At 58.7% G+C, this 12280-nt stretch overlaps 1 protein-coding gene across 1 annotated transcript in view; it reads left to right on the top strand.

Moving 5' to 3' along the window:
• Positions 1–12280, top strand: part of SMOC2 (SPARC related modular calcium binding 2) — a 212518-nt gene that overhangs the window by 31561 nt on the left and 168677 nt on the right. The window contains exons 3-4 of the mRNA XM_054595203.1: positions 4920–5026; positions 6037–6136. Coding sequence (XP_054451178.1) covers positions 4920–5026; positions 6037–6136 — 207 coding nt within the window. The remainder of the gene's footprint in view (positions 1–4919; positions 5027–6036; positions 6137–12280) is intronic.

Genomic DNA, 12280 nt, shown 5'->3' with positions numbered 1-12280 from the left:
TCACGACTTGGCAACGCCAGCCATGTACCCCAGGGGTCTCCTGTGTCCATTCATTTCTGTCTTCATGTATTTAAAATGGCAACACTTAGTTAACATGAAACCTCATCTCTGTTTCTCCCCTGCTCCAAAGTGTCCCAGTCAGGGGGCGGCTGGGGACAGGCGGGCTGCCCAGCGGGCCAGTCAGGACGCGGCCACGCTCCCAGTCATGACCGCTCCACGCCGCTGACTTGATCCGGGGCCCGTGGGTCCGCTGCTCAGAACACTACCCCATCCTCCCCCATCACTGGGTCGTATGCTAGGAGGACCGAATAGCTCTGTGTCCCTGAGAGTTCCTGCCTCAGAAGCAGCTTGTGAGCGGCGTGGAACCCGTGACGCAGTGTCTCTGGCGTTAGCTACGCGTTGTGGGAGACCGAGGCAGGAGGTAAAGGAAGACTCGATCCAGGTCCTCAGGACCCTCTCGCGGGACGGGCCGGTGTCCCTGTGAAACCGCTCTCGCGCTCGGGGATGCTGGGCTCGGGGTGACCCACGAAGGCTGCGTTCTCCTGACTGTCTTCTGACGTCACGGTTGCTCGCCAAGCGGCTTCGGCAAAGCGGCCTCTTCCAACCGTGGCTTTACCCCGTGTTAAGCGAGTTTAGCAAAGTAGGAAATTATTGGCTTCCTGTTTAAATGAAAACCATCGCTAGAAAGAGCCATTATAAAACGCTGCTTGTCTACCCCTGGTTTAGAATAAGCGCTGCATTAGGATCGCGTCTTCACCTTCTGCATCTTGGTGCGTAAATGAGCTTTGCCATCCCATTGGAACTGGAATCTGTTCTACTTTTCACCCGACAGAAGAAAATCAACCACCAGTAAATACGCTGCTCACTGAACTCATCATCTTTAACCAACAAGTCACCAAAAATCTAACATTGCAAACCTGCCGTCAGCCCTGCCTTGCTGAGCGCAATGAAGACGTTCTTTAAAGTCCCTGCTCTTTCATAGAAGAACAAAATGTTTCCGAAAACACATGATCAAATTTGCATCAAAGAGTGTTCCTTTGGTCGAGTAAAGTGATTCAAGTCTTTGATTAGAAGATTAAATGAATATTGAATTAAATTTTTAGCTCTGATGAATTTTCCTATGAGGTAAAAATTGACCACAGTTTAAAAATTACCATGAACCCAAACGTCAGCGACTTCACACCCAGGGAGGCTGTAACGATTAGAAAGAAAAGAGGTGGGAAGCGTCCTGGGGAAGATGAGGATGCACAGGACCCCTGGTCCAGTTTGGCAGGGACGCGAAAACGTTCGGCTTCTGCAGCAAACAGTCGGGCGGTCTCTCTGCCAGGTAGTCACGGAATTGTCATGACCCCGACAGTCCCCTCCCCACCCAGATGCAGAAGACTGGGCCGCAGCGCCCACCGGCAGCCCACCAGGGGAACGTGTCGTGGTCCATCCACGATGGGTCGCTTTTCAGCCGGGAGAAGGGGCGGCCGTGGACACGCCGCCTGGGCAACCCCGGCCGCGTGCTGGGGGAGCATCTGGTCAGAGTCCTCTCCAGCCGCTCGGGAGTCCGTGACTCACCTGCTGCGCGCCAGCTCAGTACAGCAGAGGGGCAGGAGCCGGGGTGGCCGGGGCTTCCTCTGGAGAATGTGCTCTGGTGGGACTGGGCAAAAGCAGTGGCCACACGTCGTGGACATTCTAACTGCCGCTGAACTGTGCTCTTCAAAACGGAGAAAATGATGGATTGTGTGTTTTGTGTGGTTGTATCACAGTGAAAAAATGAGGTGCTTGTGTTTTGAGGATTTTCCCTTCAGTTAACCCTAAAGTGTCCAGGGTGCAACCCCAGCAAGGCCCCTGAACGGTGAAGGGCTGCCTCTTCCTCACAAAAGCACAGAGAAGTGAGGAACGGAGAAACCTTGTCACCTCCCAGCGCAGCTACACGGGGAGGACCTTTCTGCACTTTCTCTTCTGCTTTCAGAAGGTGGTAGAAAAAACGCAGGGTTGAGAAGAATATAACTTTGAAGCTGTGCTCAATATTTTGACGTCTGTAAAGAGGGGCGTTTAATTTAGCCTCCAGTGTGTGCATGTCAGCCATGCAGTGGTTCGGGCGCCGCTCAGCACAGGCGGTGGGCTCAGCCGCCTGCCACGCACGTCCTGGTGCTGCGCCGGGGTGGGGTGGGGGGCGCACCTGCTGCCACGTGCACACGTTGTGCACGTGAAAATCAGCCGAGACCGCAGACCTCACGTCATGCGTGCTTACCCTCTGAAATGAGAAACAGAACAAAGCAGCACACGGCAGCTGTTAGCAGTTTCGAGTGGAATCGCACAGCGTCTGGGGCGTTTCACAGAACTGACGTGCAGGGCTGCTGGCCAGGCTGCTCCGCAGTGACTCTGGGGCCGGAGTCAGTCTGTCTGGGACAGGGACCCACAGGCAGGTGGCTGAGGCCGCCACGCCTGGGCTGCGCAGGTGACAGCGGACTCGTCTCTGAGGGGCAGGTCTGCCGTGTTTGCTGCCAGGCTGTCCTCGTTTCCTCGGACCGAACAGCTAGCCCCCGTCAGCGGCAAACCCAGGGTTCAGCGTCCTGTCAAATGCGAGGGCTGCAGGTTCCAGAACTCTCTCACTGGTCACAAAAGTGGCGTCTTTCAAAAGAAGGCGTTCATGCCAAGAGCGGACCCACAAGCGGTTTGGAAAATGTGTGCTTTTTGGCGTGTTCCACGAGAGTTCAAACGTGGGACATAATTTGTAACTCCATCCACCCGCGCGGAGACCCGAGGAGCCGGCGCTCGTATCACTTTTCCCTTTCGACAATCAAACCGCAGGCCATCCTAAAAAAGGAGGACAGAGGCCAGCAAAGCAGTGATCTCTCCGCAGCCAAAACACAGAGTGCATTAAAACCACATGTCGTGGAGGGCTGGCCGGCTGAGCCCAGCACCGCTCTGGGCGGGAGGCCGAGCCCACGAAGGTTGCTCTGACACGCAGGCCCCTATGACACAGGGCCAGCCCGCCCCCGCTGCGTCACAGCAGCCCCGGCCGCCAGCCGCCCGCAGCAGGGCCTGTGTGCTGCGCTCTGACCCGTGCCCCGCCCCACCCCCGCGCTATCACTCCGGCCCGCAGCCCGGGCTGCTGCCCAGATGGCACCGTGTCGAGCCAGCAGTCTTGACTCCCAGGCAATCAACACGTCGCCGACTGAAGACATCGGGCAGCGGGCACAGCTGAAGCCGCATCTCTTGGCGTCCACAGGGCCTTTAGGATCTCAGCAACTTGTTATTTAAATCTGGAAACACTTAAAACTTGGGGAAGCCATTCTTTTCAAGTTTTAAAATTCAAATGAGCTGCACGTAGGCAGGCTCAGAGAAAGGAAGCCAGTGCCTGCGGTGGTGTCTGAGGGTGCAGGGCACCGTGGGGACACTGTGGTGAGGACGCCGCGCCGCCTCCTGGTGGCCGGAGGCCCCTGGAGAGGTTTTGTTGGCCACGGTCAGGAAGAGGGGGCCCTTTGCGCGGCCTCCCACTTTCCATCCTCCCCCTGGGAATGAACATCCTTCCTGGGCCAGGCAGCCCTCATCCAGCCTGGACTGTGGGGCAGCGAGGGGCCAGGTGGGTCCTACGGGGACCGCAGGCCGTCCGCCGCTCAGTGCACGTGACCGCTAGGACCCTGTCTACGGACCAAGCCCTGGCTGGTGTTCAGAGAGGGAGTAGATGTGCTGAAGTGGTGTCTTTTTTTCCTTTCAGCTTTATTTCATGTTGGTCCCCGGTGCACAGCTTGGCGGTTAGACAGCCACATGGTTTACCAAGGGTTCCTCTGCTCTCTCTGGTGCCCACCTGGCGCCAAACGTAGTTGCTGCCATATTATTATCGACTCTTGTTTCCAGGCTGTGCTTCACGTCCCGTGACTGTTTTGCAACTGCCAACTTGTAAAGACATGTAACACTCGAAACCATAAAAACCCTAGAAGAAAACATAGCCAGTGAACTCCCTCACGTTTCTCTTCACGATTTTCGTTCCTGCCGGAATGTTCTTAGATTTCTCTGCTGCCGCTAGTTTGCTGAGTCACGGGGTCTCTTCCTGGGGAACGGCAGGACCACTGTGCTTTACATCAACTCTGCTGCAGTGACTTCCACACGACCGTGTGGAAGGTCGGGACGGGTGGAAGGGGGGGCGCTCAGGGAGGAGACCCTTGGTCTGACTCTTAGGCTCCGCGTTTTTAAAGCCTCATCCCAGGACAGGTCCACTGATTTTTAGAGAGAGAGGAAGGGGGAGGGGGAGAGAGAAACATTGATGTGAGAGAAATATCAACCGACCCATCGAGTGCCTCCTGTACACGCCCAGGCATGTGCCCTGACTAGGGATCGAACCCACAGCCTTTTGGTGCACCGGCCGCCGCTTCAGCCCACCGGGCCACCCGCCCAGAGCTCTCCATTTGAGGTCGGAAAAGGCCGGGGCTGAGTGTCGCTTTGAGATCCCAGGACACTTAGGTACAGGGAGAAGAGGCCACCGTGGTTCCCCACGAAGGTGGTCTTCCGACCGGGCGTGTCCCCGGGCCCAGCTGCAGGCCAGAACGTCGCACGTCCTCCAGGCGCCCCAGGGCTACCCCCGCCCCCCGCCCCGGGCCAGTGCTTTCGGTTGGATCCTGCCCGTGGCTCCAGGCCCCATCCGCACTGGACGCCAGGTGCCTCGAGGGACGCCCGGGACCTGAAGGGGACGCGCCCGGACTGGCTGGACCGCAGCCGGGCCCTCGGTCCCCGTGGGGCCAGTCCCCGTTTCACCAGGACAAGCAGCCGGGCCACCTCCCCTGGGCTCTGCTTCCTTGTGCACCGCGCGTGGAGGGGCCCTGCTCTTCGACCACCAGGCCTTTCACCGGACGGTTTCCACGCCCCTCTGCGCCGCGCGTGCCCGCCCTTCCCGTCGTCACGGCGGCTCTGCTCTGTTCCCCCCGCAGACGTGTCCCGGTGCGTGGCCGAGAGGAAGTACACGCTGGAGCAGGCGCGGAAGGAGCTCCAGCAGGTGTTCATCCCGGAGTGCAACGACGACGGCACCTACAGTCAGGTCGGGCGCTTCCGGGGCTGGCGCCTGCGCGGGGCGGGGCCATGCGGGGGCGCGGCCTGCGCGGGGCGGGGCCATGCGGGGGCGCGGCCTGCGGGGGGCGGGGGCCTGCGGAGGGCGGGGCCGCGCAGTGGCTTCCGGAAGCCGCCCCGCCAGCGCATGCTCAGCGCTTCGTTCTCCAGGCAGGCGCCCGGCGCCTGCCGCGCCGCCACTCTCGTTACTGCGCGAAGCGGGCGGGAGCCTCTTTAGCGAGGCCGCGACGCCAGCTCGCCTGGCTCGCTCCCAAGAACCTGATTTTGCTGTAATTCTCACCCCATGACCTGCGAGCTCAGAGTCCCGTGCGCTGCGGCGGCGGGTGCCCCGCGAGCTTGCCCGGGGCCGAGGCCGCACGGAGGACATCCTGAGTCGGGCGCGCGCCCCCGGGAGGGGGAAGGGCTCTCGCTGTCCACACCGCTGTGCCGCACTAAGGGAAGGGGTTCCCGAAATGCAATGTCGGCGGCTTACAGTCGGAAAATAGCACGGGATCTGCTGGGAGCCACGCGGTAGCAGTGAGGCCTCCGGGCAGCCTCCTGGCGGTCGTTTGGCCCTCAAAGGGAGAGCGAGCACAGGGAGCAGGTGGGGGCTACTGGCAGTGCGGGGGCGGGGGGGCGCCAGGGCAGGCGGGCGGTGGTGGGAAGAGCGTCGCGCCAACCTCCTGGTGCCGGCCTCTGGTCCTTGGCCCTGCGCTGGGCGCACCGGCATCGCCGAGCTGCCGCTTGCCCCCCGGGAGCCGCAGTCTCCCCATTTGTAAGATGAGGGTGTGGGCGAGATATTGAGCCGCTGGGGCGACACACGCTAGCGTCCGGCAAGGGCTGCCGGCCACTTTCTGCCTGGGCCCTGTGCTCAGGTGGCCACGCTCAGTCTGGCCGAGCGGTCAAAGGCTGGACCTCGGGAGCGCAGGCCTCAGAGGAGGAGAGCGAGCCCCGTCCCACCCCCTGCGCTCATGGCCACGCCCTGCCCTCTTGTCTCCCCAGGTCCAGTGTCACAGCTACACCGGATACTGCTGGTGCGTCACGCCCAACGGGAGGCCCATCAGCGGCACGGCCGTGGCCCACAAGACGCCCCGGTGCCCTGGTAGGTCTGGCTCAGGTGACGGGCGGTTTTCTGATGGCCTCACCTGTGTTTGCTTGTAGCGGAAAAGAAAGCCCACCTCGGTGGCCTCGCGAGGGGCAGTGGGAAGGGGCTTTTGTCGCCGGACAAACCCTAAAATGTTACGAAACCTCTGTTTTTAAGGCAGTTTACCAGCAGAAGATGGGGTCTGAACCACGCCAGGTCTCAGTGTTTCGAAATAACGACAAGGACTGTAGTCAACAGTGGAAAGGATCAAATATTTTCCTTAGCAAAAAAGAAAAAAAAGCAAAAAGATCTGGTTTTGTATGTATATTTTTGCAGAGAAATAGTGGCTCATCCTTCATGGCTCCGTACCCAGATGGCTTATTTGTGTTGTTTTTATTACTCATCAGGGCCTGATCACTGAACGTAATAATGTTGGCAGAAGAATAATCTATAAAATAGTCTGTTCTCCATTAATATTTTACCCAAAACTTTATAAATCATCGGGATTATTTTTATGGTAAAATGGCCCGCAGCCGTGGGTCTTGACTGATTGCTGGGGGAGCCCGGTCAGATTGTCAGCCAGAAGTGTCCCGGTCTCAGCGTCACACTCCGAGGTCCGAGTCGCTGGAACTGGCAACACGTGTCACTGCCGATCAGGGCTGGCGCACAGCACTTCTTCTCGAGCTCTGTGTGTCACAGGCACATTTGCATTTAGAGTTTGCGTTCAGGCCTGTTTTCTATTTAAAGGGCAGGCCGGTTACAATCAGCACTTGTGTTCCCGACTCAGACAGTTAGAGCGGGAGCCACGTGCGGGACCGACCTTGGAGCGGCCTGGAATGATGGCATCTGTCATTCATGGGGACACGAACCCTCATACTTCCAGCGACTGGTCATTGCTGGAAAGCTGCGGGGTGTGCATAGTGTGGCCTGGGAATACGGTATTTTTAAAAACTATGTTGTCATCCACGACTTAAAAATTGCTGAAAAAATATTTATAGTGAGCTCACATTATGCCTAATAATTCTTTTACAAACTCATGAAGTCAATGAGAAAAGGAAAAAAAAAATAACACTCCGACTTGGCCTGTGTGTGCCCCCCCCCCAAACGTGGACGTTGCTCCGTGGGGGGCGCGTTTCCATCCAGGCTGACTACACGGACGGGAAGACGTGCCGGGACCTGTTTCTGTGGTTTCAGTGATTCCATTTGCGAAGTTCACTGGTGCCCCTCAGAGCTGGCTTATAAACCCCCGTGCAAAGTGGGCTGAATTTATTACATTCTCCAAACCCTGCTCTGCTTTTCGGATCAGGCCCCATATGTTCCCTGTTTCTGGGTATCAGTAACATTCCGCTGTGTAGAAATGCCCTGTTTTTTCCACTGCCCATCTGGATTTTTTTTGGTTCAGTGATGGTGTTGGAAGAAAGCACGCACCGTCCTTTTACCGGAAGGGCCAGTTTCCTGGGTGGGGAAGGCCGTTGGGAGGGCCAGGGCCCGAGGGCTTCAGATCCCAGGCTGCCTGCGGGCGTCCCTCTAACCCCGCTGTGTGTGCGTGTGTGTGTTTGGACGTCTGTGGCGCGATTTCATGGCTGCGACATGCATATTGGCACAGCTGGGGTCATCTCGCACCTGTTGGTGCTAATATACTCCACAGCTCCCTCAGAATTATGGGAAAATTCCCTTAATCCCAGTTAAATTCATGCTTTTATTCTGCCAAAACCCAGGCTTGGACAGCAGGTGCTTTGTTAGGAACGCGTGTGAAACTTTGCAGAGGCGCGGTGAGCGGCTGCGAAAACTTTGAAGTTTAAGGGGGAGATCTGGGAGGATTAAGTGCGCAGCCACACCCAGAGGCGCCACGGGTTTTCGACAGACCCCTGTGCGGTGCGGTTCCACTCCCCGCCGACGGAGGCAGGGGCTCCTAGACGTTGCAGGGAAGCGGGTAGGGGCTTCCCTCTGCAGGAGGCTGTGCCGAGTGACGCCCGTCACAGTTGTCCACACGGGCCGTCTGCAGACCCTTGGAGCCTCCGTGTCACTGGTAGATGAGCCGGCACACGTTGTGGCTCCCGTGCACTGTCCACCGTGTGCACAGCGTGGCAGTGGGACCCGCCCGGAGCATTCAGACCGGGCGCACATCACTGTTTAGTAGGTGCCTTTGTCCTGGAGTTTACACGAAGCCTGCCGTATAAGTCTGTGCTGTGAAAACTTGGGAATAAAGAGAAATTTCAAAGATGTTGGTGTGGGCAGATGTGGCTCGCCTCCTTGCACAACCACATCAAAATTACAACTAAAATAGAGAACAGTTGTCACTCAGAACCGGCAGAAATCGAGTTGAAGGAAGCCTGACTATGTAGTCAGATGGAGTCAAAGAACCACCTCTATCCAGACCGGCAGGAGGGGCGTGGACACGGACAGGCTGGCCCCCCACCCCCGTGGATGGAAATTGGGGAGGGATATCTCGGGCGTGACGAATCCCAGCCCCACACCAGGTCACCCAGCCCAGGGTCCCAGTGCCAGGAAGATACGTCCCCACAACCGGCTGCAAAAACCTGTGGGGACTGAGTCGGTAGAAGAAACGGCTGGAGCCCCAGGCAGTTCCTCTTAAAAAGCCCACACACGGCCTCACCTGCTCGGTCTCCCCCTGAGCTCCAGCAGCGGGGTAGCAGCTTGAAAGCCACCGGTGGCATAAAGGGAGGAACTGAAGTGTCTGCCATCAAGGTGAGCAGAGGCCATTGTCTCTCTTCTGAACCCTCCCCCGCACAGAGCCGGCAAGCTGGCTAACACTGTTTGACTCTCCTCGGAGATCCCCAGAGAGTCCACCCCACCCAACGTCAGGGCCCACCCAAGCTGCTTTTCCATCTGAATGGCTGGTCTGACTCCTGCTTCACAACTTCCTAAATCCTGTCAAACAACCAACAACTGGCCTCAATGACCCCAGGCCTGGAACTAGCAGCAACCAGCCGAGATTCGCTGCTTGGCTTCACCTGGGAATCTCCAAGCTCAGCACAAGCAGCAGCCGTCTCAGATGGCTTTACAGCTCAGGCAGGGTGCCCTCAGGCAAAGCACAGGTGGGGCTGACCTTGGCCCGTACCACCTGGCAAACCCGAAGGCCAGTGCACCCAGTGGGCAGTTACAGACCACGTTGGAGCTCCACCACCCTGCCCCACACAGCTTATCCTCCATGGACAGCAGAGGCTGGGGGTCGGTGGTCACAGCCAGTCCTTCCTTGCAGCTGACTGGCCTGAGTAAGTCCCTCCCATTGGTCTGCCAACAGCAACCAAGGCCCAGCTACAAGAGGGGGGTGTACTCAGCCCACACGAAGGATGCACCTCGATTACCCAGCTTGGGTGACGGGAGGCTGTGCCACTGGACCTGACAGGACACCTATTACTTTAGGCCACACGACCAAGACAAGCAGTCACAGCAGCTCTACCTACTACATAGAAACAAACACAGGGAGGCTGCCAAAACGAGGAGACAAAGAAACATGGCCCAAATGCAAGGAGAGATCGAATCTCCAGGAAAGGACCTGAATGAAATGGAGGTAGGCATCTTTCAGAGGCAGAGTTCAAAACTCTGGTTTTAAGGATGCTCAAGGAACTCCGTGGGGACCTCAGCAGCATGAAAAAGATCCAGTGAGAAACGGAGTGTGCATTAATTGAAGTAAAGAACAATTTAGAGGGAAACAGCAGCAGAGTGGATGAAGCCAAGAATCAGATGAATGATTTGGAACATAAGGAGGCAAACTACAACCAATTGGAACAAGGAGAAAAAAGAATTCAAAAAATGAGGGTAGTGTAAGCAGCCTCTGGGACAGCTTTAAGAGGTCCTACATTTGCATCATAGGGTGCCAGGAGGAGAAGAGAAAGAGCAAGAAATTGTAAATCTATTTGAAAAAATAATGAAAGAAAACTTCCCTGACTTGGTGAAGGAAACAGACATGCAAATCCAGGAAGCACAGAGAGTCCCGAACAAGGTGGATGCGAAGAGGCCCACTACTTCACCCAAACAAGGTGGCTGCAAAGACACATCATAATTAAAATGCCAAAGGTTAAAGAGGGAGTCTTAGAAGCAGCAAGAGGAAAGCTGTTAGTTACCTACAGGGGGGTCCCCATAAGGCTGTCAGGTGATTTAGCAAAAGAAACTTGCAGGTTAGAAGGGGATCTCAGATATGGCACCAGCTTGCCGGCTCTGTGCGGGGGAGGGTTTAGAAAAGGGACAATGGCCTCTGCTCGCCTGGATGGCCGACGCTTCAGTTCCTCCCTTTATGCCACTGGCGGCTTTCAAGCTGCTACCCTGGTGCTGGAGCTCAGGGGGAGGGAGGCTGAGTAGGGGAGTCTGCCTCTGGGAAGGCCAGGTAGTTTGAAATACATAACTATCAGCAATTGAATCTACAAAAACTAAGCAAACAAGAAGGACAGAGACAGAATCCTGGATACCGAGAGTGTTTTGATGGTTGCCAGATGGGAGGGGGTGTGGGGGAGAATGGGTGAAGAGGCGAGGGGATTAAACGTACGACTAGGTAGTTAGAGAAGAGCCACGGGGATGTAAAGTACAGTGTAGGAAATGGGGCAGCCCACGGACTTACACGCCTGACCCGTGGACATGAACAGGACGTGTGACAGAGGGCTGCGCGCGGGCTGGTCCCTGGCCTGAGGCTGCGTCCCGGGGCCTGATCATCACGGTGCTGGGCACCGATGGTGGACGTGCTTTCGTGGGTGAGCGCGATGTATCCCAAGTTAAGAAAGGTAAAAATGCAGACACCATCGGGAGAGGCGGCACGCGGACTTCTGAGGCTGGGCGCCAGTCTGACTCCTTCCCTGGGGGTGAGGCGGGGGGCGCGGGGAGCGGGCAGAGGCGCGTTAAGGAGAGGCCGCACCCCGGGCCGCGGGGAGGATGGAAAGCCCTAAATGCGGGGTGGGGGGAGCCCACGGGCGTTCGCCGTCGGCGAGGCTCCGGCCGAGTGGAGAGTGGGCTCCGTGCCCGCAGGTGCGTGGGGGTGACGCCGCCGCCACGTGTGGGATGTCACAGCGGCCTGGGTGGGGGCGCGTCACTGCTGTTCTGCAGGTACGAGTTCCCCCCAGAGCCTCTGCTTGCATGTGACTGAGCCAGGACCTGGACCTTACAGCTCTGTCCCTGGGGCCCGGGGCTTCCCCGGGCACCGCCATGTAAACCCCCGGGCCTGCAGCACCTTGCAGAGGGTGGAGGGAGGTGGAGCGGGTGCGCCCTGGCCCTGCAACCCGTGGCCGCAGCCTGGAGGCGCTGCGAGGGCAGGGAGCCCTGTTCTACTCCCGCACCTGCACGTGGGGCCTGGAGACCCCGCCTGCTTGAGGAAGCCCTCACCAAGGCAGCCCGCCTCTGGACGGCACGGGGTAGTGAGCCCAGGTTTCCCCCTGGCCGCTGGAACCGGTGGGCAGCGGCTGCAGCTGCCGGTGTGGGAGCGTCAGGAGACGTGTGTGTCGGGTGCCACGCCAGCTCCCTCGCGCTGTGGCGCCCGCTGGCGCTGGGCATCATGGGCATCCTGCGCACGTGGGCAGGGCCCTGGGGCGGCGGGCAGGGTCTGTGTGCGTGAGCGACGGTGTCCAGTCCGTGCCGCCAGTGCTCGAGGGAGCGTCCAGGCTTCGCCTTCCTGCTAAGAAGTCCTCTGCCTGAGCACTGGTCCTTCACGTACGGGCATGGCGCTCGCGGTCTGGGGAGCGATGGAGGCAGCGCCGCAGACCCTGCGTCTGGGGCGGCCCCCGCACCCGGGCAGTGCGGCTCGCTGTGTGCTGGAGAAGTCGGGGCCCTGGGGAGTGAGGGGGTCGAGCTGGCTGGGTGCAGGGAGGGGGCGCCGTTTCTTCCTGGGAGCACCCCGGTCCCGGCTTTCCTCCTGGGGGCTGGCTGCCACGTCTGCCGGGAAGGTGAGCCAGGGCGGTGTGCCCGCGGCAGCCAGGTCCGGCCTGGACAGACACCCTGGGCCGGATGCCGCCCTCTGTGCTCCCTCCACGCGCGGCCCGCGCCTGCCTGAGTGCGGGCGCTCCTTGCCCAGGTGCAGACTGGCCGTGCTGACTGGCAGCAGGCTGTGGGCTGTGCCCCAGGCTCTTCCCTGGCAGCTGAGCGGTGGCCCTTTGTGCTGGTTGCTGCGTTAGCCGCCTCCCTCTGCACACAGCTGGTTTCTTTTTCCGCAGGGAT

This window comes from Pteronotus mesoamericanus, unplaced genomic scaffold (genome assembly GCF_021234165.1).
Source record: "Pteronotus mesoamericanus isolate MK-2021 breed Mesoamerican mustached bat unplaced genomic scaffold, CSHL_Meso_final contig_134, whole genome shotgun sequence".
NCBI classification, from domain to species: domain Eukaryota; kingdom Metazoa; phylum Chordata; class Mammalia; order Chiroptera; family Mormoopidae; genus Pteronotus; species Pteronotus mesoamericanus.
This window is presented reverse-complemented; position numbering and strand designations above follow the sequence as displayed.